The sequence below is a fragment of the Helicoverpa zea genome, chromosome 1 (assembly GCF_022581195.2).
Source record: "Helicoverpa zea isolate HzStark_Cry1AcR chromosome 1, ilHelZeax1.1, whole genome shotgun sequence".
In the NCBI taxonomy this organism is placed as follows: domain Eukaryota; kingdom Metazoa; phylum Arthropoda; class Insecta; order Lepidoptera; family Noctuidae; genus Helicoverpa; species Helicoverpa zea.
Window position 1 is genome coordinate 2,512,669 of NC_061452.1, and position 25,483 is coordinate 2,538,151.

At 39.5% G+C, this 25,483-nt stretch overlaps 2 protein-coding genes across 3 annotated transcripts in view; one reads left to right on the top strand and one right to left on the bottom strand.

Annotated features, from left to right (window-relative positions):
* Positions 1-19,124, top strand: LOC124631427 (probable peroxisomal acyl-coenzyme A oxidase 1). 2 transcript variants are annotated; one of them, XM_047165816.1, is made up of 13 exons: positions 1-217; positions 4,511-4,670; positions 5,148-5,316; positions 5,806-5,929; positions 6,444-6,688; positions 7,061-7,221; positions 7,971-8,133; positions 8,451-8,641; positions 10,236-10,382; positions 10,731-10,836; positions 11,849-12,001; positions 18,612-18,728; positions 18,863-19,124. In XM_047165816.1, the coding sequence occupies exons 1-13, from the start codon at positions 97-99 to the stop codon at positions 19,004-19,006; spliced, it is 2,001 nt and encodes a 666-aa protein (XP_047021772.1). In that variant the 5' UTR covers positions 1-96; the 3' UTR covers positions 19,007-19,124. The 2 variants fall into 2 exon arrangements, with proteins under 2 accessions (XP_047021772.1, XP_047021782.1); XM_047165826.1 differs by lacking the exons at positions 1-217; positions 4,511-4,670; positions 5,148-5,316 and adding an exon at positions 5,323-5,460.
* LOC124646024 (hornerin-like) overlaps positions 19,114-25,483 on the bottom strand; it is a 10,970-nt gene continuing 4,600 nt past the window's right edge. The window contains exons 3-4 of the mRNA XM_047186043.1: positions 20,657-20,769; positions 19,114-20,484 (exon numbers count right to left, since the gene is read on the bottom strand). Coding sequence (XP_047041999.1) covers positions 19,286-20,484; positions 20,657-20,769 — 1,312 coding nt within the window. The 3' untranslated portion in view covers positions 19,114-19,285. The remainder of the gene's footprint in view (positions 20,485-20,656; positions 20,770-25,483) is intronic.

The following is a 25,483-nucleotide window of genomic DNA, read 5'->3' on the forward strand; positions in this document are numbered from 1 at the left end:
GCGCGCCATTTTGTACCGAGGTGTTAACTCAATCGTCGCCCCACCACAGACAATAATAGACTCGTAATTTACCTACTTGGTAAGAAGTTTGTAAACATGGGCGCGAAAGTGAACGAAGATTTGCTGTCAGAAAGGAAAAAATGTGAATTTAATGTTGAAGAACTCACTAATTACTTGGATGGGGGTGCAAAAGCGACTGAAAATCGGAGGAAATTGGGTAAGACTGCTTGTATTTACCGAGTAAAACGTTGAGTTTGCGATGTATTTAAGCGACGAATAGCTAAACTGGTTGCTTATGTCAATGGTTACAATGTAGTTGCGTTCCACGTGTATTATTACGCGAGTTATGGATGTGTGAGTGAGTGTGATAATAACAATACCTACGTATATAGGTATGTTGATGAATTTAGTATTTTTATTGGATAAAGTAGGTTTCTTAAAAAAAAAACCATGAATAAACAAAAGTTTTGGCCTTTTTTGAATGAAGTTTAGGTATCTATAGTTCGGCCATTCAGAGAATGCGTTCCTGACACGTCGCGATTGAACTGACGACGTAATAACATTCATTGATTATTGATATAATAATGTTGTTTTAATGCTCCTCAATTGTTAAAACGGTAAACAACCAGCAAAAATATTTTTATCGTAACTGCAACGCCATTGCAAAGTTACGTCGTCAGTTCAATCGCGACGTGTCAGGAACGCATTCTCTGAATGGCCGAACTATAGTTAAAATTGTAGATTTACTTTACCTACCTACTAGGTGGTATGATAATCTGAATAATTGTAAACAGATAACAAATTGCAGTAACAATCGGTCATATCTTTAATTTATTATGTAAGTGATAATGACGTTACTACAGTTCAAGGTCCAAATGAGAGTTAGTTGTTTTGATTATAATGAATCAAAAGTCAAACAAATGCACATCTACATGAAAATGAGGAAAATCTTTATAATATAAAACACATATCGAGTGTTATAATTGCGTAGATGTTATTGCAAAGAACCTTGGTAGGAATTAACAACTTTCATGCAATAGAAATGAATGATTTCATAATTTTGAAATCATGAGTTTTAATATAGGTAACAAAAACAATAGAAATGAATGATTTCATAATTCTGAAATCATGAGTTTTAATATAGGTAATAAATCTATCTTTTTGGTTAAAGTGTCATCTATACTCTATACATATAATAAATCTGTAGAAAAGTAATTTTTGTACATTGAAGAAATTGACAAAAAAAATAGCCAGCATTTTAAAGGATAACTAACAGAACCCATTTCCATCATTTTTGTCATTTTTGTCTGTTTGTCTGTTTGTTTGTTCGCGATTCACGTAAAATCTACGAATTAAATGCAGACAATGCTTATATACAAAAATTCTACGTAACTTGGGGTATTACTTAGTTTTTGTTTCATCGAAATCGATTCACTCTATCAAAAGATATGATTAATTTTGTGAATTCAAGATGTAAAATATTACGACACGCAATCTATTTGTCAAAACTGTACATTTGAATGTTGTACTTATATTAGTTGATCGGCCTATTATTAATCTTTACACAGAAAATCACACCTTTATAAGTAACTTCGGAAGAAAAAAAAAATATGAAAATTTTGTTTAGCCAAGGTTAAAGTAGCTCCATCTGTGGTAAATAAAATAGGTACATCAAATTTGTCAAAGGAGCGAGGTGGTAAATGACAATATTACCATACATTCTTTATAGAGGATTATTATTTCAACAGATGGAGTTGTGTATTTTCCGTAATTCACCATATTTTAACACGTAGTGTAATTTTTCGATAGACATTTCAATAGTGTTTGTCAGTTTGCCGTGCCACATCAAAATCCAACTATAATTATTACCTTGATGAAAAGAAAATTTATAGTTCTCAGCCAAATTTAAAACGGTGCCATCTTAATCATTTTTTGAACATTATGTCAAAAATGATGACTTTAGTCATCGTCATAGAACAATTAATTATCATTTAAAGTTACAGATGGAGTTCATATCAGGATTTTTTCATAAACATAGTTTAGCTTATCTTCCACTAATGTGGTGGCCTTAAAACAAATTACTTTGAGTGAGTAGTATTAAGTAGACCTTAATTATTTTTTCTGATGCAAAATATGTAAACTTAATCCTAGAAGAAATGAGGATCTATCTCTCGCAAGTGCTTCTAAGCGTGAGGTAGGTAATATAGGATTCTGTAGCTTTAAAAACAAGCCCAGATACAAAGTGCAGATAAGAAATGGGAGCTCTCTCTATTTAATACCATACACACGTAAAATGCTTTATGCGTCTGAAAACGTACAAATTACGCGCCGCATACCAGAGACATGCTTACTTTCAACTTCTGATCGCAAATACACTGTTCACGATTACGAACAGTCTCAGTGAGACCCGAGCCAAGTCTAAAAACCCTATAAAACACCTTTTATATAAAACTACGTTTGATGTCATTTAATCACAAAGACAGAATTGTTCTCTGTTGCAAATCCTATCCACCTATATCCTATCCTAATCCAGAATGCATTGCAGGTGTGCATTGCACAAAAACCAATGGTATCCTATTCGAGAAGTCAAAAGAGTTGACCTGCCAACGTCAGCTTCTGCGCTAAGCAAGTGTTCTTAATAGTACCATCAGAATTACATTCATCGTTGAATGAGGTGAATAAATTTTCAGAAACCACAATAACAGTAGGAGCCAAAGCTTATTATCGCTTCATAGAGCTCTGATTGGCCCCAGGTGACCAAGTCAGGTCTGATTTGTTCGTTCATCAGATCTTTGAAAGTGTTTCGGTGGATACTTACTGTCGTCTTGTTTACGTGTGACACAAAATATGGTATATAAACGTCCTCCGCAAGAGCGAAATTTTCCCGGTGTGCGGTAGTGACGCACAGTATACAACACTTATGTTTCTTTTGATTTGCTGGCTCCACCAAGAAATGACAAATTGCGAGCGTACATTCTGAAAATCTTGGCAAAACTGCAGGTTTCAAGTACGAACACATGAAGTGGACTCTCACAGATACGTACATTTTGCCTATTCGTGAACTAATGCAAACATTTCGGTGGAGTCCCGGCTTAGGCCTCCCCCACATTAGGCGTGCGCGATCCTCGGGCGTGTGAGTAGCGCGGGCGCCGCGCGTGCGTCGCGAGCGCGTTGCGTGAGCGTCGCGTTTTGCTGCCCTGCGGCATTTGCAGCGCGCTCGCGGCGCGCACGCGCCGCTCTCCTTGACGTTTAACTGCTAAGGCGTTTAGCGGGCGGCGGGGATAGCGGGCGAAGGGGTAAGAACGCAACTCGAGCGCCGCGTGCTCGCCGCGAGCGCGTCGCTTGCACTCTTCACACATGCCGCAGGGCAGCAAAACGCGACGTTCACGCAGCGCGCTCGCGACGCCCGCGCTACTCACACGCCCGAGGATCGCGCACGCCTAATGTGGGGTCAGCCTTACCATAGTGAGTAAGTGAAACTATCCTACCCTATGCGCCTGCTGATGATGATGACTCATTTTATCCTCCATCCAGCTATTCCCCAACTATGTTGGTGTTGGCTTCCAGTCACCGAATCTGTTTGAGTACCAATATTTTGCTTGGAGCGACTACCTATCTACAATCCAGTCAACTACACAAGACGATATCCATGGTAAGACTGACAGACTTTCTGGCTTCTGATTAGTCGCAGCAGCTGCAGAAAATGTACAAATGACAGCTTTGTCAGACTCAAAGCCTGTAGACATAGATTATAGCTGTTTCCTGTGAAAATTACTTACGCACCATACGTAATAATTTTCCAAATTGGCTGAACAACGTCACAAACTTTACTTCTTTTGTTTAGATAAATGGTCATATCCACAACACAACCTTGATCAATGAATCTATGCGACTGCCAAGTGCTAATCCTAATTATACTGTCACGTGAAAGAATGCACCTACGGGATAAGTAGTATTTTGACGATTCTATATTGCCCACGCAGACGAAGTTGCGGGCAACAGCTAGTTACAAAATATTATCCCATCAATGTCATTTAAATAGTAAAAAATAAAATAGGGAAAATTGCCAGTGCCACGAACTATATGCAGAGTTTCCACAAATCACTGGCTAGAAAGGAAATAGACGGGTACTCTATTTTCGCTAGCTTTTGAAAAACTGGTTGCCAGTCTTGTTGGTAGCCAGTGATGGCTTTGTGTTAACTATGCTATCATTTAAGCAAAATTTTGCACTAGAACACCTATACAACACAATTTTTTTACCAGGCGACAGTAAAAAATCATTCATCATATCATCCTCTGAGCCTTTTTCCCAACCATGTTGGGGTCGGCTTCCAGTCTAACCGGATTCAGCTGAGTACCAGTGCTTTACAAGAAGCGACTGCCTATCTGACCTCCTCAACCCAGTTACGCGGGCAACCCGATACCCCTCGGTTAGACTGGTGTCGGACTTACTGGCTTATCAAAAATAAGCAAGTCAAAATTCATTCTAGAATGAATTCTATTATTACAGAGCGTAAAGTCCTAAGTACAAAAGGGCTCATTGACAATGTTCCTGAAGAATTCCTCAGTCATAAGGAGAAGTATGAGAATGCTGTACGTAAGGCGGTTCTGTTCTATAAGGCTATGAAAGATGCTGAAGATCCCAACCTATCTGAACAGGAGAGAGCTAAGTAAGTAGACACTGTAGAAGTCAATTAAGTTAATGAGGATAGATTCACTCTAATGAGATCAGTTAACAATTTTACTGCAGGTACGATAATGCATGGAGAAAGCATAGGTAAACATAACACATACAAATAATATGTGTAAGAATGAAATAAGTTAATTGTCTAATATGCTGTACAAAAACTACCTAAAAATACTTTTCCCATAAAAAGTACTAGCACCACACACCTAAGTAGCCCTTAGTCTTCCTCGATAGTAATGATTAGCAACACAGAATCAAATTTTTAAATCGGCCCAGTAGCTCCTCAGATAATTTTAAGCAAATAAACAAATCAACGCTTTAGGTTCAAAATATAAGTAGGTAATACCTATATAATATATAATATATCCGACGCGTATTTCTTTCTAGCAGTCCTCTGTCGCACAAACCATAATAAAACCACACCATTCTTAATATCAAAGTGCTATAATTCCTCTTCCAGCACCACTTACCGCAGCCTCCTACCTTCAGCAGTATTCAAAGACAACTCCCCATTTACCCTACACGTAGCTATGTTCATACCAGCTATATTGGGCCACGCTGACGAAGAACAGAAGAAGTACTGGATGAACAGGGCTAGTAAGATGGAGATCATTGGCACTTATGCACAGGTAGACTAAATTTCTTTAACTAGGTTAGGTACCTTGCACGTAGCTATGTTCATACCAGCTATATTGGGCCACGCTGACGAAGAACAGAAGAAGTACTGGATGAACAGAGCTAGTAAGATGGAGATCATTGGCACTTATGCACAGGTAGACTAAACTTCTATACTATTTAGCTATCCATTGGAGAACAGAGAAGGCTTAAATCTCTAGCTAACTGAAATAGCCGCGAAACGTTTCGAGAAAAGCATGGTACGACTGTGCCCGGTTTGCTCGAGACTTAGCTGGAGCACTGCCGTGCCCCCAGATTAAAAAGAAAATTCTGGATTTCAAACCAGGAATAACCGAAAGAAAGAAGAATAAAGCAAGAAAGAAAATACTTTTAACTCTAGTCGCAGCTAAATCCGCAAAGTAACGCGTGATTCCATAAATTATCAAAAATATTTCATCTCAATCATGCGAACTTGAAATTCATAAACTACACTCATTTTTCAGACGGAACTAGGTCACGGTACATTTATCCGTGGTTTAGAAACGACAGCTACTTACGACTCCAAGACTGAGGAGTTTGTGATGCACAGTCCAACCCTAACCTCTTACAAATGGTGGCCGGGAAGTCGTAAGTAACCTTACATTCTTTAGCGCAATAGTCTTAGCTCCTAGAAATTGCTGAGGTTATATAGACATAATAAACTTGTAGTATAATTGCGCAAATAGAACGAATTAATGACTGCATTAAAAATCTAATGTATGAAATCCAATGACGTATAAATGTAATGTGTGAGTTCATCTAAATGCTAAATCATGCATATTTTATGTAATATTATAAATTCATGAACATTCAACATGGCAACTGCGTAGGATCGGATAGCGATTGTATTATTTCTTTTGATGACCTGTAAAATGATCACTTACTAGGTTTGTCAACACTTTTTAATTGCTTATCTAAGTTTTCATATTTTTTTACTATATTAAAAAATGTATGTTCCTCTCAGTGAAGGAATATTCTTCTTTTGTGAAATAAATGCCCTAATCCTTTATTTACCAGAACTTTGATATACCCGAGACACCATTGATCTCTATTGTTTTACAATAAGCGGCATACAAGCAATAACCACATACTTTCGTTCCAGTGGCCCACACTGCGAACTACTGCGTAGTAATGGCTCACCTATACAGCCAAGGCAAAAGCTGTGGCATCCAACCTTTTATTATCCAGCTACGAGACGAGGAAACCCACATGCCGCTTCCAGGCATCAAACTTGGGGAGATCGGGGCAAAGCTTGGCTTTAACACGGTTAATAATGGATTCCTTGGCTTTGAGAATCATAGGATACCGAGGAATAGGATGCTGATGAAAAATGCTCAGGTTCTAAAGGTATTAAAGGCTGTTTTATACCTTTAATTTAACCGACTCAAAATTTATTTCCTAATTTGGTAAAAACAAAATTTCTTTAATTGTATTCATCCTTCCAGTCATGTTGAAGTCTGTAGTGAAGTATGTTGAAGTTGAAGCCCCAATCAAATTCAGTCAGGTTGCTGCTGAAAAGTTCACGCATAAAATATATCACTAAAGATACCACCACTCTCTGTTCTGTGGAATGAATATTAGATAGGGAATAATGACATGACTAACCAGATACATAAAGTAATCCTTTCTAGCCTTTTAGAAGAAGGCTCCATAAGCATATAATTGAAGGCTATGGCAATGGCAAGTACATACTTGATGAATCTTTAACATTCTTTACAGGATGGTACATTCAGAAAGTCCCCGAATAGCAAGCTAACATATGGAACAATGGTGTACGTTAGAGTAGTGATCGTCAACGGCATGGCTAACCAGCTCGCTAGAGCGGTCACTATAGCTGTCAGATACTCCGCTGTCAGGAGACAGTCTGAACTGAAGCCTGAGTAAGTATCCCTGTGAAATATTCTTTATTAATAAGCCACTAAGATTGAGAAAGTCCTCAAACAGTAAGTTAATGTATGGCACAATGGTTTACGTGAGAGTAGTGATCGTTAACGCCATGGCTAACCAGCTCGCTAGAGCGGTCACCATAGCTGTCAGATACTCTGCTGTCAGGAGACAGTCTGAACTGAAGCCTGAGTAAGTATTCCTGTCAAGTATTTTGTATTAATAAGCCACCAAGATTCAGAAAGTCCTCAAACAGTAAGTTAATGTACGGCACAATGGTGTACGTGACAGTAGTGATCGTCAACGCCATGGCTAACCAACTCGCTAGAGCAGTCACCATTGCTGTCAGATATTCTGCTGTCAGGAGACAGTCTGAACTGAAGCCTGAGTAAGTATATATACCTACGAAGAATTTTTTGTTAAATTAGACAAGTCTTCATTATTGTGGACATGTTAATTTATTGTTGCTTGCCCCATTGTAAGTCGTGTATGAAGGATCGCTTTATGCAAAAAGCTAGGCATTGGTTTACTGTGTGACAATTTTGTTCATGTCTAAACGTTTGGTGCACATAAAGAAGAACCAACCCATTCGACTTGACCGGTGTCGAAACTTACCATTTCTTGACGATGTTGTTGTTTACTGTTTAGCTTAACTCCAATGAAAAAAATCTTAGACAAATATAACCCGATACTATGCATAATTAAATACCAGTCTTCCTAAAATACCTCATTCTTAAACCTCCAGTGCTGGTGAGCCCCAAATCCTGGACTTCGTAACACAGCAGCACAAGTTGTTCATCGCCATAGCCTCGAGCCACGCGTTCAGTCTGACGGCCAAGTGGCTTACTAGAATGTACTACAAGGTCACTGCTGATTTGGAGAAAGGAAATATGGATGAACTGCCTGAGGTAAGATGGATTAAAAAATATTATGTCGAAAATAACCCTTGAGAAAAAACTTCGTGGCCATTCCAAAAATTTCGATTTCACTTACAAATGGTAGAATAAACTGCTGTAGATTTACAAAATTAGTTTCTTGACCAATATTTATCCGTCTTTCTTAATTTTTATTAATCATCCGCTTCCAGTCTATACGGAGGCTGCTCAGTACCAGTGTTTTACATGGCCTTTCCAACCTCCAACCCGATACCCCGATAACTTTTTGTAATGAAGTCAAATCTGCAGTAGTAACTTATGACAAAAACATTTACTTTAATTCCTTCCAGCTGCACGCCATTGCCTGCTGCCTAAAAGCAGTGACATCCTGGGACACATCGGCCATGACAGAGCGCTGCCGTACTTCATGCGGCGGTCACGGCTACATGCTGTCCTCTAACCTTCCTCAAATATATGGTCTGGTCACCGCAGCCGTCACCTATGAGGGAGAGAATACTGTGCTCATGTTGCAGACTGCCAGGTAATGTCACATCTATTCCTTTAAGATTTTAGTATTATAGAGAAAGTCATAGGACCGTATCGGATAGGATCGTCAAACAGCAAGTAAGTTAGAAGAAAGAGATCTGGGAGAAATCCTCGTGTAGGCCAAAGTTTTCATAAAAAAATATAGAAGTTAAGTATGGTAGGTCTTAAGTATTAGCTTAAAATCTCCTGAAACTAGCTCTTGACATCATTCTTGACACCTAGCACTAAGTCACTGTTAGCGAAACAAAAACCTAAAACACTTACATACGGGATCACATAAATGCATTGCACAAGTAGTAGGGAGATCCGAAATAAACTGTTTGCTTGATATGAACTGACACTGCTGATGATGTATGAGGCAAAATTAGTACCAAACATAATATATTTAAATAGCGTCCATTTGAAGATGATTTAGAATAAGATTAATGTGAGATCTAAAGTCATCGACCTATAACAAATTGGTGAGAATTAATTCGATTAAAAATGCAAAATAAAGCAAACAGAAAATAAATAGGCAGGCGGGAGAAGTCAAAATATGTGAAGAACAGTTTAATAAACTCATCATGGCACATGATTCATTGGTCTTCTAAAAACGTGAGCTTTTGATAACAAAAATGAGCGACATAATAAATTGTGAATATTATTGCAATAGGAAGATGATTCATGCAAAGCATTTGACACGTTCATGCAGATGTTCTAAAATAAAACGTTGTCATTTAGTGTTATGGCTTTTTAAATCTTAGGCTAACATTAGGAGTACCACAGCACACTGCAGACTAAAAAGTCGGCCGATAGTTGACCTCATGGTTGGCAATTTTTAAATAGAAAATCTTGATTCCAATCAAAATTTTCAGTAAAGGTCTTATTCCTCCCTCCTTGCGTCGTAATTCCTCAATGCTGAGGATCTTGACCTCACTGTTTCATCACCTTCGAATAATATGGCATTCATTAATCTGATACTGGTTGAATGCCTGATCTTTGTAATGCGCGTGCTACTATTCATCTTCATACTGATTAATGAGCCCAAACAAACTATCGTCCAACTAAAAGTTTGCAGAGTGCGGTTGCTCTAAAGTGGCTAACGGATTCATAACATTTATGGCGACTTTGATCAAGTGTTGTATTGGATTCAATATTATGTTTGAATCCATTCAGTTTTTTTTATACATCATCGATATTTTTATATCGATTTTTAAGAGTTGCCTTATCAGTTTTAGATTTGAGATCCTGGTTCAAGATACGACGTTATTATTATATGTTAGGTCGTTAAAAACTCGATCAATTATGTAAATCATCAGTTTTGGAAGTGCATGTCGTTCTAAAAGAATGAGTTATATTTATTGAATTATTTTGCTAAATGCTAGGTTTCATAGATGGCGACATGACGAGACATCCCAAAATCATGTTCGAGAAGAAAAAAGAAATGGTTTTGTATTAATAACTTAGTCCAAGTACGTTAGGTGTGATGAAAATGATGGAAGTGGTTTTATATCAACTGACAATAATGTAAAATTCTCTATTCATATACCTAGGCGCGAATATGATGGAAAAGCCAATGCCAATGCCTATTTATAGGTTTCTTCTTGCAGGTCCCTAGTGAAAGCATTTGAGCAGGCCGCAGCAGGTAAACCCTTAAGCCCAACAATGTCTTATCTGTCAGAAAAGATCGACAAGAAACAGAAATGGGATAACTCCGTCGATGGAATTATCAAAGGCTTCAGAAGAGTCGCCACTGGGTAAGACAATGTAATCTATAGAGTAGACGTTTTTGCTGAATTTACCTACTGGTTATGCTGGATTCAAGATTTAGACTACCTAGATAAACTGACACTTAAGTATCCTCTAAAATTCCTACCACGAGATTTAACCAGTCTTTACGTGGAAGTAGCTCTTTGTCTGTCAGTTGCCAATACTGCTCAATTACCTAATGAGTAAATCTACTTTTGGCATAGTTGATCCATACCTAGTTACTTTTTCATGTGTACCTACTTGATTCTTTTTTACCAATTCTATTTCATTCTTATTAGATCCTTTTCAAGATTTCATAGTATCTAGTACATCATTTATTACTTCTGTACTTGTAGTAAAGTAGCATCAGCCGTAGCAAGTATGAAGAAGTATATCAAACGAGGCCTCGGTCCTGAAGATGCCTGGAACATGTCATCAGTGCAACTGGTTGCAGCTTCTGAGGTAATTTTTATGATTTAATTTTTCCTCACAATTAAAAGTAAAAAATAAACACTTCTACAAAAACTTTTCGAGTATTATAGAATGTTAGAGTCCGTCATTGAATGTGTTGAAAATTATACATGAACTACGAATATGTCATTTCAATATTTATAAATAAATCGTGCCAAAATTCCGAGATCGATATTTTAGCATTCCACTAATCTAGTTATAATAAATTACCACAAATACATATATGGCTTAATATGTATAAATAGAAAAAAACATCCAGGTGAAATTATAAACAACCATGTTAAAAGCTTTGACCGGAAAAAATAACATGAAGTTCACGACCTCAGAATCCTCATATAAACAAATTCGGAGCATAGCAACAAGATAAGACAGGAAGTGTAAAAACTGTACTAATTAACACTAATATTCTTTGACAAAAACCTCATAAAAACAGTTTGATAAAATTATAATTAAGTATGTCTAAACACGCGAAGTTGGTTGGCGCTAATGGACTTCCTAAGTTAATAGGCTTGTGTCCATATTAATATACGTAACGGTATTAATAGAAATATTAGATTAAAGCACGGTTGCTCCTTCTATTAAATTGTCGACATTAATCAATAGATATGCAGTCGAAACTAATATTAAATGTTTTTTAATTGAACTATGTAAGTTTTTGCATTTGTTAGGATTATAATTAAGATATCGTCTTGATTAAATTATGAAGGGGCGTAGCTGAAAAATGGGTGTTTGTTAACAATTAATATTTTGATGGTTTTTGGGAGATACTGTCATTGATTTTTAATAAATTTAGCCATATGCCTAGGTTATAAATGATATGTAGACGCTAGACACACTGCAAGTTTTTTTAAGGTGTTCAATAATTTGAAGAACAATGACAAATTAATCATCCTTTGTGAACGAAATAAAATAACGTTTTTTGAAACACATTATTAGGTTATATTAGAAAAAAACTTCTCAATTACCTATTCTTCTTCTTAATTTAATACATTTTATTCCCTAGGCCCACTGCCGAGCATTCATCCTATCTACATACAGATCCGAGGTCGACAGGACGACAGGGTCTCTATCAGAGCCTCTGAGAAGACTGATGAATGAGCTGGTGCAACTGTATGCCATCTACTGGACCCTGGAGAAACTTGGAGACCTATTACTGGTAAGAAAATTCTTTAAACGTCTCTACGTATAATCGTATCCAAGAAATTTCGACACGAAAACGATAACGTGGGAAGTTCCCAGTTTATGTAAACTGCAGACTGCAGATTAAATTAAGTATTCGATTTTTAGATTCCGATCTTAAATGAAACGATTCAAAAAAGTACTAATTAAACAAACATCCGTTAGAATGTTGTAAGTAAAACACGAAAATTAAACCGTAACAATGTTTTTTTTCTCAATACAGTGTTCAAAAATAAAACAATGAAAAAACCGCGGGCTCGTCCAAACAGCTTTATCTCCAATCTCTAGTCTAGTGATCCCAATTATTATCGCAGCATCTACACTTGACATAAATATGTACAACCTAATAGCAATTATATCGTACTGTTAGATAATAAAGATAAATCTCAAACATAACTGGATCACGCCAAAATAATAGCGTCCAACAATAACTTTGATTATCTGCACCAGTACAGTTAAATAATGTGGCGTAAAAACTCCTTGCACGGGCAAGACAAAAACATATATTTATTGTCTGTGGGGCGGACATTTTGTGTCTTTATTTTTATTGGATGCAAAAATGTAGCTTTAATAATTACAGCATGTGCTCACGCGCTTGTCTTCTAAAGTTCATATTTTAGGTTCAGAGACATGTTTATAGTTTGTATATGTTATGGACCATGTGATTAATTCGGGCATTATTTATAATGCCCGAGCATTATGAATAATGTCTAGCTTTATCGGGCCAAGTGATTAATAACTATCTTAACTTCATTATTTATCACATTGCACGGGCATTATTATACTGCAACATGATAGTTGGGCAATTTGATAATAAAGCTATATTTTATGCGGTGCGAGGGTGGCAGTTGTTCTAATAAATAAATCCTGTTACTTGCTACATATTTTATGATTATTGTTTTAAATTATATGTTCTATTTTAATGGGAAATTATAAGTCTAGGCACAAAACTATTAATTGGACAATTGTCATCTAATTTACTAACTCGGCCTCGTTTTTCTTGATCGCATTTTTCTTGGCTCGTTTTTTTATGGTAGAATTTAATTTGGATTCAAAACATTGTATTAAAAACTGAACTTAGTGACGAAAACGAATCGCTGCAAAACCGACTCCACGTAGTCTTGTCTGCCCTACCCCTAGAGTGCAATTCAAAACCGCGTAGGCACGGAGGGGCGAGGCGGCCTGCGAGCTGAGGCGCAGGTAGTTGAAGCGCTCGCCGCCGCGGCTGAGGCTGGCCGGGAGCCGGCCAGCAAGCCGAAGCTGCGGTGGTGAGCGTGAAAACCATCTGCGACGATAAGCTCGCATGGGACCGCCGGAGCCCCGCAGCGCCGGAGCCGTGACAGAAGCCATGCTTGCTGCATGTTGCATGCCTACTTCTATACTCTGTCAATTGATATGGGATGTGTTATATTTAGTTTATTTTAAGTGAAATGTCTATAACAATAAAAAAATGAAATTAAATATGTTTGTATTACTTTGCCCAAAAGGTCACGGGCAATATGTATAGTGCCCGGTCAATTTGATTGTTTGAATAATTATTATCAAATTGCACTCTCATATTGGGCATTATTCATAATGACCGGGCATTATGTATACTGCCCAATTTATCACTTGGTCCATAACATATATATAATTTCAGCCGTCTTCTATCCAATCAAACGTTTGCCATAAAAACCCAATTAAAGATTTTTCTTTGATCAATATCAAGTTATCAACTCTTATGCATGAATATACTCTTCTCTTTTATTTAAGAACTTAGGTACTTTGGCCGACAGGCAGTTAATTTGACATTCACATAATTAGCAAAGATGAAAGGCATGATTTCGATTTTTTTAGTATCTTTCACGGAGTTCCCGGCCCATAATTTTTTAAGTGTTTCTTGAAAAAATGTCGGCGTTGACTGCAATCCTTCTTGCTATCATAAAAACACACACTTTATGCCAATGTGCAGGTTTAATGCAAGTTAAGGTAGCTCGCATACCGTTTGACGAATACCGTATAAGGGAAAAGATTGGCAGATATTACCTAAATAAAAAAAATATGCATAGAAGGTGTGACTTGTGGGAATTTTTATGCATTTCCTCATTGTCATGTTTACTGCTATTTTTTTACCGTTGTTGCAGATATTTTGGTTTATTTTAAATACTTTTAAAATACCGCTTACTTACGCTTGATTAGCTAGACATAATCTCTATAGTTTAAATCGATATTAGACCGCAAAATTACGACTGCAAAAAGTTTCAAACTAAACGATGTATGGGCCAAGATTGACAGTTGTACGAATCATGAAGAATGATGCACTGAGCTCGGTATGCACGCCTTATCTAACGGTGCAAAAACTGTACGTAGGTAAGTATTTGATGATTAGGTACATCAGTTTACGTAATGGGAAATATTAAAAAAAAAATTGCCAAGATGGGAAAATATGTTGATAAAACTAATTCGTTTTACGAAAAAGCTCTGAATCTATCATCATGTTTTTGCAGAGAGATAGTTTATTAGCTGTGACTGGTATCCAGTTTTTATCTCAATATTAATGCACAGAAGCCACGAGTAAAATTAAAGTTAATAATAACTAAATGACATCTTTATTTTAAACAGAACGTCATTCCTGCATTTTGATAACTTTACAAAATTAATTAAAAACTTCGTTTTGGGAGTAACCAACAATTTGTTAAAACGATCTCTATATTTTTGCAAAATATCCACTTTTCAAGTTTCTAAGCAGGTGTCACGAATGATCTAAATGTGGAATATAACTAGTTTTCTAATAAATTATACGTTTGGAGAAATTTATGGATATTGGACACAATAAAACATGGTGGAGAAAAATCTGCGTGAATAATTTATGTGACCTCTGATTATAGTGTCTGATACAATTTGTTGCATTTTTGTTATTTATAGTTCGTTGATTATACGTAGAATACTTAGTAAAAGCTATGCGCAATATCGCTGTTATAAGCTGCTATCATAAGATCAGCGGTGCCCATCAGGACCAAAGCCCGCCCGGGCTGCGGGATTGTTCGAGAAGTTACCGCGGCCCTGGTACATAAAGGGCTTAAGAAGGAACATGGTGGCTTGTACTCAGTAAGAGTCTGGCACTCCCTCTCGCTCCACCCACAGAGGTAGAGGGGCCTTTTGATGATTTCACAACAAAAAAGCTGTAGGTAGTAAGAAAATGTTGCTGTGTCAAAAGATAAGTTGAGTTTTCCCCCATATTATGTGACTTTCGTTAATTATTAATGCATACCATATTAACAGAAAAAAAACTTTCTGGAGCATCCTGGTAAAAGAACCGTTGTGTTTTGTCATTATGGCTTAATACAGTTTGTCAATCCAAAGTTCATCAGAGAGGAATTCCAAGGACTATTGCCATGCGTCCTGTCGAGTCCAATGCTCCGATCTCATTAACTTCCTTCACATAATTTATGTTATATTTTACGACGTTAAATAAAACCATTTTAAACTTCGCTATCGGATATAGTTAACATTTCTCGATTTTATTGCTTTCGTTTTGTTCCAACTCCTTATTTTTGTCACAAAAATCAAGCTCGATTTTAAATAAGAATCGATTAACATTATCTCGATCAAATGCCATAAATCATACATATTAAATTATGTGTGAAGATAATTAAAACAAATTAATTTTAATCTGAACATGTTTTTTGTACCCGAATATTAAAGGGTTGTTAATCTTATATTTCTAAATAAGAGATAGATTTTCATTAGAGAATTTTGATTTTTTGTGTTGTGACAAATAATATTTAAATTGAATAAATTATGCAAATTACTAATGGTCGTAGTTTAGCTCAGTGTTTATTTTAAAATTTAAAGATAATGTTGCTTATGAGTTATGTGATAATTACAATTTATGGTGAACACAAAACTATTTTTAACCGACTTCCCAAAAAGGAGGAGGTTATCAATTTAGCCGGTATTTTTTTCTATGTATGTACATCGATTACTCCGAGGTTTATAGACCGATTTACGTGATTCTTTTTTTGTTCGACTCGGAATAGCTGCCAGTTGGTCCCATAGTCATCAGGTCAGGATCTGATGATGAAAACCCTGAGAAATCGAGGGCAACCTTCGAAAGTTGTAGGCATACATCGGGTAAAAACTTGACACTCAGGTGTACGCCTAAAAGCACTATTCAACAGTGAAGATTTGTAGCTGATCTGATGATGGAAACCAGAGAGGGTCGAGGGAACTCGACAACTGAATATGTAAACTACCTCGTGTTTGAGCTTAAATTATTTGTATTGACAAGACCTTTGCAACAGTGAAGGTTTGGAGCTGACCTGATGATGGAGACCAGAGAAAGTCTTTCCATGTAGGTATATAAATTAAGCAGGACTGAAGAATTTCATACCTCATCCGACCTACACTACATTAACGGCTTATAGATTCTTCAATTCATTGAGGTGTCAAATGTTATAACCACTTAACACACATAAAGTCTATTATAATGATGCTAACTGACAAAGCCGTTTTTTGCATGCAACTGTAAATGGCTTGCTTATCTATCAACAATGGTTATAGAGTTGATTACCAGTTTATTATGGTCCAGTTGCCTATGTTAGGTGATGCGGCGATGCTTATAATATGGCACTGGTTTTCCTTAACTTATTTGCGTAGATCGAGTTTCATGAAGTGGGTAAGAATATGGTTTTTAAAGAACACAGGGCAGTAATTGAGGAATACATCGAGTAAAAATAAAAATAATTGTTCGGTCTAGAATTCCACCTTCCATTCAGAATCCCATTTCCACTTTATTGAATGGTTCTATTCTATCAAAGACTATCTCTATACCTTAGGGGACCGTCACGGCGTACCATGCCAATTCTTGTACGGACTCCCTTTAATATAGTATCCGTATCTTATTTTTGGTAGCTTTCATTCAACACCCAGGAAACTCTTCAGTACTTACATGAACAAATAAAAAAACAAATAATTTTCTATATATGCATAACCTTACCATCAAAAGGTCTAGCATACAGTTAATCAGATTCGGGGTCAATACACGGACTTGCAACAAAAACCCATCCATCTGACCAACTCCTAATATATCAATATCGATCATTCTGATCAACTGGGCCTGCGTGAACAACAGTTGTTTGTACAGAGCAAAAAGTGAAAGGAGTCATTTGTTATAGTTTGTCATTTATAGTCAGGTGACAAATTCGATAAAAAATGGCAAGGCTTCTATAATAGATGGGATTTAAGCCTACGTATTTTTTTTAAAGGAATATTCCTATGCGAGAGTTTGATAAGTGTTTCTATTATTTATACTGCCGATGTTGCAATGATCGTGAGTCCGATTCCTATGACGGGCCCAAATCGATTTACAGGTTTTAGAAACTTTCACAAAGCAGCCCGGAGTCTGACAATTGGGGGTCTTACACCCCCCGTACCTGGGAGGATACGTAACGCCGGCGTCCCCAAATGCTACTCAGTAGCAGTTAACGTTATAATTCCATGTCAGAGGCCGTCAGACGGATTTGAGAAAACTCAAACAATAGGGCTTGTGGGGTGATTAATCCTGCATCCCACGCGATAACAAGAAGACTCCTACTACTAAATTGGTATTTTCCAATAAGGAGCTTAAAATAGTGAAAAAATTGGAGAGCAGAGGAATTTCCGTCTACGCATAGGCGGTTTGATCACTACAAACTACATATTTATAGCAAAACAGCAAAACAGCTTTTAACTTCGTTAAGGCATTTTTATAATCTCCGTTACGACATAGTTGCTAAGCAAAAAGCAACTTAGCATAGTGGCTTGTCTCAGAAACATTTACTTAGGTAATTACATTCATGATAAGCTAGCGTTCGCCAACGGTTTCACCCGCTAATCGTGGGAAGTACTTCACGTGCCCGGATAAAAAGTACCTTAAGATACCCTTTCTCAATAAATAGACTATCTAACACTGAGCGAAGATTTGGTTTAGTAGTTCCTGGGATTAGAACAAAAAAACTCTTGAGCATTATAATATTGGTGTACATAGACAAGTGATGTTATAAGTTTTTGTTTGCATTTTTTCATGCAAACGTTAACTTGACCATAGTAACTGTTAGGCTTGACATGAAGTAATGGTTTAACATCGAACTCAGCGTCACGTCTTATTAACATATTTATTGGGTCAAAAGTTCATAACATGACTTGAACTTTTTGTATAGAACTAGAGATTTTTTGTACATGAAGTTAATAAATTAATAACTGTCAAATGAGTTGATTTAATTATCTACCCTATTAGTATCTTCTTAGCTTGTCGATTAATTTATAGCATCAACAGGTTTTTAGTTGTAAAGGATAGAAATTCTTGGGAACTATTAGGTAAATAGCTTTATTTATAAGAAAGCTTTGAATCTTTGAATTATATATTTTTTTTTTATTTATTGATCGTTCTAATAGATGTAGCTATAATAAATAGATGTAGATAGGTACGTTATTTACCCCATAATTTTACGTTTTACATAAATACATAATTAGTTCTAGTTATATTTCAGAACACTACAACAAAGGCTTTTCAACAATAAATTACTTATATTACATGACTGTTATTAAATAACTTTTACGATTTTCAGTACACATCGATCTCTGAAAATGATATCCGTGAGCTGCAGAGTACATACGAAGATTTGCTGGGAAGGATACGGCCAAATGCTGTGGGACTCGTAGACGCATTCGACTTCAGTGATCAGGTCAGCATGTTGATTGGTCTATAACTAAACAATAAGGATTCCTACAGTCACTTGTTTTGAAAAGTTTTAAGTGATACCTAAATAGTTTATTTTTTAATTTTGGTGATCAAATACTCTTCTCGTTTGATTCTTAGATTCTAAACTCCACCCTGGGAGCATACGACGGTCGCGTGTACGAGCGTCTGATGGAGGAAGCGCTGAAGAGTCCGCTCAACGCGGAGCCCGTCAACCAGAGCTTCCACAAGTACCTCAAGCCATTCATGCAGGGGAAACTGTGATGATAGTTTCTGTGATAACATTATTTTTATGAAGCATTGTATCAACTTTGAGATCATGTACTAAATGTAAATAAGTGGTTTTTGGTGGAAATAAATAAATCAGCATGTCATTTTCAAAGATTTTTTATATTTAAAAATGATTTTCTTTCATAAATAAATACATAATTTAATAATGACTAATAAATGCAATGGTTGCACCTCGCAAATACATCAAGACAAGTTTAGTTCGTGTTGAGTAGTCGTCGTGATGTGGTTGCTGTGCGGTGCTCGCTGACTCACTCACACAGACACAGCGTTGGCCTGTGCGGATCCGAAGCCGGAGGAGTTGGCCTGAGAGTTGGTGACCCTGAGCGCGGCGCCGTGAGTCCTGGCGGAGGAGGCGGCGCTGCCGTAGCCGTGCGTGTGCGCGTTGGCGGAGCTGCGGGAGCCGCCGTAGTACTGGCCCTGCAGGTCCGAGCGCGCGAGCCCGTACCCGGCGGCGTTCACGTTGGCGGCGGCCTTGGCGACGCCGGCGCCGTGCGAGTTGGCGGTTGACTGGGCGTGGCCGCCGGCCGCGTGGCTGTCGGCGACTGACTTGGCGGAGCCGTAGCCGTTCACGTCAGCGTTGGCGTTGGCGGAGCCGTAGCCGTGGGTGTTGGCGCCAGACCTGGCGGCGCCGTAGCCGGAGTGAGTGTTGGCCTGCGCCTGGGCGGAGGCGGGGCTGTCGTACAGGGTGCCGAAGCGCCAGGAGATGGTCCTGCCGGCGGCGTGGCCGATCTTAGCCGAGGAGGCGGCGTTGCCGGAGCCGATCACGTTCGCGTTGGAGGAGGCGATGCTCTGGACGGGTGTGGCGACGTATTGGGTGTAGAAGAGGGGAGACTTGGCGTCGATGACGGCTGCGTGCTCGTCGGCTTGCACGGCGGGGACGGCGGGGTACACGATGCCGGCGGCACCGTTGGTCTGCGCGGAGGACTCGGCGGAGCCCTGGCCCTGAGTCTTGGCGGAGGTGCTGGTGGAGCCGTAGCCGGAGCGCGCGTTGGAGTCGGCGGAGCCGGAGCCCTGGGTCTTGGCGTTGGAGGAGGTCAAGTAGCTGCCGATGCCGCCCTGGGTGTTGGCAGAGGACTGGGCGATGCCGTCGCCGTTGGACTGGGCGGAGGACAGGGAGGCCACCTCAGCGGGCACCTCGAAGTTCTGCTGGTAGGTGATGACGGCGGCGGGCGCGGGCACGGGGTAGTAGGCGCCGTTGTGCGCCTGCGCGACGGCCTTGGCGCCGCCATACGCGGCGGTGTCGGGGAAGGGCGGCGCGTCGTAGGTCTGCGCCTGTGCGATGGCCTGTCCGGGGTACACGTAGCCGTTGCGCGCGAGCCCCGCGCCGCCGCTCGAGCTGCCGAACGCCTGCGCCGCGTTGCCGTTGGCGTTAGCTTGTGCGGTGCTCACGCCGCCGCCGTAGCTGCTCGCCTGCCCGATGGAGTAGGCGCGTCCGTCACGGTATTCTACACCTGCGGACAATGGGAACATCAGTATCAACTTTGAAGACAATGTGAGATGGATAACAATACTGCTCTGTGATTACATTTCACTGGATTTGTAAATTGATATACATTATCATGAAGGATAATTGGGTGATCTAATTCCGCGGCTGCGTCTATCAAGTTGGTGTGGCTGACTCACCGTTTATGAGGACGGGGTTGGCGCGGCACAAGGCCAACATCGCCACAGCTACTACAAACTTGGTCGCCATGTTTACAATGCTCAGATCTCGACCGCTCAGAGGACACGGCTGACTGGATACGGTGAGAGAATTTCTCCGCGCTTATATACTAAGAAACTAGTGCCACCACTCCGGCGCAGCGAAGCCATACCTACGAACTTCACCTACAAACTGATACTCATAAATTATGTGATGCTAGCGATCTGTGACGCGCCGATATCTATGTGATTTTATTAATTAAGGAACATTTTATTAGTACATTAGCGTCGTTTAGGTACACATTACACGGTGCATCGACCTCCAGCGTGCTCAGACTTGATATTATGCATGAGTGCTTTATTGGTGATATCATTATAAGTTGCGAGATTATAGTTCATAATAGATACAAATTGATTTCAAAAATGTTTTATTTAACATAGCTTCCATTTACCCCAGATTATTAAATAAAAATAGAAAAAAAAAAACGCTTAGTAAGGCTATTAACAACGACGTTAAGCCTGAGCATTTTGTCGTCTATTTTAAAGAATCTATTTATCATATTTATGCAAATTATTTATTTAGCTAAAGGCACAGATGTGATGTACATATACTTAGCAGTAGCCGCTTATTTGTTTAGAATACTTTTCAAGCTTAACGCAGACTCCTAACAATTTCTTAAATATTTTTTATTATGTTAAGTGATAGGATAGATATAGGATAGGATAGAGATATGATCATATATTATATAACATAACTTCTTATGCAAGAGAAAGTAAACACTAAATTCAATTTAAAAAAAAGATGAATCATTTTGGAATCTTGTCCATTATGAATGTATGGTATATACGCAACACATACCCAAAGGCATGTACACATAACCAAAGGTACGATGTCTCTATTTTTGTATTTGATGGTATCATGTAGTGATACAAATTGCGCAAAAAAACACCTTAAAAACAATGGACCTGATTTTGATAAATGTCCAATCGTTGATGCATTGATATGTTATTACGGTTATGTTTACAGACATAGACTTGCCTGTCTAGCTTCATTTTAATCCAGTAGACTCCATGTGACTTTAACATATAAAAAGTGCCTTTTATATGTAATATTTTCTTAGTAAAATATGACTTAGTGCAAAATATAAAAAAATAAGGTGTTCCCTCCCTTTGTTCTGATTCATTTTGAAGTAGGCCGTTCGTCGTAATGAAAGTTTGTTCTCAGATATCGCCTTTTTGGAAACGAAAATTCGTAACAGGGCCAAAATATTTTGAGTTATTCTGTACCCACTTATTTACGTTTTTATTAAATACTTTATATATAATTTTATCATATGTACATTCACTCTTATGCCCTTTTTAAAATGGGGGCTAAACCTCATATTAAAATCTTCATAAACTTCAAGCTATTTATTATTTCTATATTTACATTAATTTTAAAAATTAAAAATAAACTTCTATATACAACTTAAAACTAATACATAGCATCAAAAAATTGCTCCTCATCGCTGTCACCGGGTAATGTACCCAGAAGGCTGGCAGCATTGCCACGTTGGATGGCAATGCTCAACCTCTGTGCGAAATAAAAGCCAGCCTTTGGGTCACGGGAAGTGTCAACAAGGCGCTTAGAAATTTCCTTCGCAAGCGCGTGAGCACTCGGACCCCACGGCCCGAGAGTTTCGACCCCAAACGGCTCAAACATGTAATTCCCGATAAGGCTACTATATTTGCGCCGTTTGAGGTCCTCTGCTTGTGAAGCGGCGGAGCCGACACAACACGCAGTTCTAGGAAGATGGGATGGCGCAAGAGTGTCGACGCAGGTCGCGTCCCACACTAAAGTCCTACCCATCTTCCACGGAAATAGCGACATGCCGTCTGGTCTCTTGCCATCGTCGCGTGCCAAACCATTTGGTTCAAGTACGGCTGGCACGCCGACGGCAACAAGAGCCCGACGGATCACGTCGTTGATATTCGCATGTCGTGGTATGCGGCCCGCACTCCGACTGCACGACAGGCCGTGGTGACCGAGGCTGTTGACAGCTTCCCCGCAGTGGCAGCGGTGAGGAGTGCAGCACGAAGCACCCAGACGCAGGCAGACAGCGAGTCTGAAAGTGGTGTCGTCAAACATGGTGCCTATGTTTGCCGACGGAAATGCGTGAAGCCAAAGACCTGACTCCCATTCACCCACAGCCAGTAGGCGTGCTCGCTCCGCAGAAGTAATTGACGTATCAATGAGATTTTTCCGTATTACTCTGCAGAGCGGCTCATCCCACTGTCTCTGGGAGGATGGGTTGGCGGGTAGATCGGTATTCGGGCATGTGACTTTCCAGGCATTAATAGCCTCCGCCAGGCATGGCACCTCAAAATTGATCAGTGTAATAGGTAGGATTTTCCTGATCAATTTGTCAGTACCATGGACGGAGGAAATAAATGCCGGTAAACTAATACTGGAAATTTTGCGGACGCCAAGCCCTCCCATACGGATGGGAAGTGTAGCTTGAGACCAAGCTTTGTCATCCAAGGCCACATTTAAAATTGATGAAAGTGTGTGTCGAATTATTTTATCAATTTGATCCAAAAGGTTGATGTGCTTCCATAAATGAGAAGCACGCAAGATGTAGGTTAATTTGGGGCCAAAGCAGCAGTATCGTAGGATGGTGATGGCTGAATGTATATTAATTTTGAATAACCTTTCCGAAATATCATTGAAATTTTGAATTTTGTTCTCAATAAAATCCGAAAATGACTCTTCTAGTACTGGTGACCCCAGGAGGCAAAGAGAACTTTTGTCTATTATTTTTATGCCATCGGCTACTGCGTTAAAATTTTGGAGTGTCGTCTGTCTGTCGGTTGTGTCAGATATAAATAGTTCGCATTTGGAAATGTTTAGGTCAAGGCCAATGTTATGGAGTTTGTCTCTTAGAAAAATGAAATCATTAAGTACGGTATCTCTGTTGCCTCCCAGGGTCCCATCGTCGAGATACCAGACGTTAAATTCAGAATTTAGTTGCCGAATTATTGGGTTAATTGCCAAACTAAAGATCACAGGCCCGAGGGGATCACCTTGTTGACAGCCAACAGCGGATTCTAATAGGTTGTCCCGATAAAGTAATTTGGTTGGATGTCTGTAGCACTGCCAGAGGAAACTAAAAATTTGGGGTATTTCTTTTTTGGCTTCTGCCAGCAAGGTGTCCCTGTTCACCGAGTTGAATGCGTTCTTAATGTCAACCTTCAAGATGACATCTCCGTTCCCATAATTTAGGTAGGTCGACAGGGCGTGTACGGCAGCCTCGCAGCCCCCTTTCGAGCCATAACCTAGCTGCAGGGGCTGAAATTTTTCCGAAACGTCCTCACTATAAAATTTACAGCAGATTTTGGCTGCCATACGACGATAAGTGGTCCCCACGGCAATTGGACGAATACCGCCATCCTTCTTGCGCAAAGCACAGAGGTTTGCTCCATACAAAACGTCTATGACGGTTTCGTCCACCTTGCCGGAGAGCATAAGGTTGGTCAGGGCCGTAAGCTCCTTCAAGAGCGACTCACCTGCTTCCCCGGCGCTTGGGCAGGTGAGATCCTTCAGGTGTTGCGGACTCAAGCCATCGAGGCCGCCTGCGGAGCCGCTCCTGAAGGAGCCTATGGCTGTGACCAGGTGTCGACCTGAAATTGTGAGGGTATGTGCGTCTGAATCAGGAGGGTCGGGAAAAGAGAGGCCATCTGCTGGGGCTGGGTGTTTACTCTCCAGAGCGGAGAGCGTGTCTGGAGAACACGGAGCCACCACATCACTGCTAAAGAGAATTCTAGCAGCCCCCCGAATGTCACCCTCGCCTAGCTTTGATTCCACTAGGCGGGGTATATTAGAAATTCTTTGGGTCGGTAATTTGGTATCGAAATCTTCATGGCCTAAACTTACGCAGTTGTCTTTAATTTGTTTTGTCAAGGACTTTTTGTTTGCCAAATTTTTCTGAACGTGTAAAACTCTATATGGGAAGGTGAGCAATTGCTCCCAAGCACGTTGCGAGTTCTCCCGTGCAGCCAGGCGAACACAACCTGCCAAGTGTTGAGCAACCAGGGGCCTGGCTCCACGGGGAACTCGCTTTAATACCGGAGTTGAGTTTTTTAATTTAGATAATTTTTGCCAGAAAGGATCGGTGGTTGGTGTCGGGTTTGTAGCGGTCGCATTAGCAGAGCCTGCACATTGGGATTTGTGGATCTTCCCAATGTGCACGCTCAAGCCTCGCTTACCTCTGAAGAAACGAGCTTGGGGGCACAGGGGGCATCTCTCTAGGGCATCCAGTGATCCAGAAGATTGACATGCACTATAATCCATATCATTCCCGATGCGCATCTGTGTGCTGCGGCTCGTTTTATTTACACTTATAGGCTAAAAACACTAAAAACACTAATATTACAAGAAAAATAAATACAAAATCACAGAAAAAAGTCAAATTGACGGCGTCGCTTTGGCGCTGTCAGGGGCCGCGCCGCCGCACCGCGTACCGGCAGCGGCATCTCGGCACAGGCCTCGCCGGCCAGTAAAGCTTGGAGCTGTCCAGCTCGCCGTGGAGTTTATGAAATATTTTACATCGGAAATCCAGATGTAATTTTGTTAGATCGTAAAACTATGTTACTGAAATTTCAATAATTTCGTTTAAATCGATGTAGCTAAACCTTCATTGGTTTATTATTGTTAACGGTAGTATTATTTATTATTGTTTTTAACAACAATCTTATGATCTTTCATCAAAAATTTTCACTCATATTTATATAAGAGGACGTTCTACGAAATTCAGATTCAACTTCAAGCTT

Bases quoted from the DNA above. Each gene is read 5' to 3' on its own strand.
- LOC124631427 (XM_047165816.1), top strand. From the start codon at position 97: ATGGGCGCGAAAGTGAACGAAGATTTGCTGTCAGAAAGGAAAAAATGT. The intron at 5,930-6,443 runs GTAAGTAACCTT...CTTTCGTTCCAG, and splicing joins CAAATGGTGGCCGGGAAGTC to TGGCCCACACTGCGAACTAC. The intron at 8,642-10,235 runs GTAATGTCACAT...TTCTTCTTGCAG, and splicing joins CTCATGTTGCAGACTGCCAG to GTCCCTAGTGAAAGCATTTG.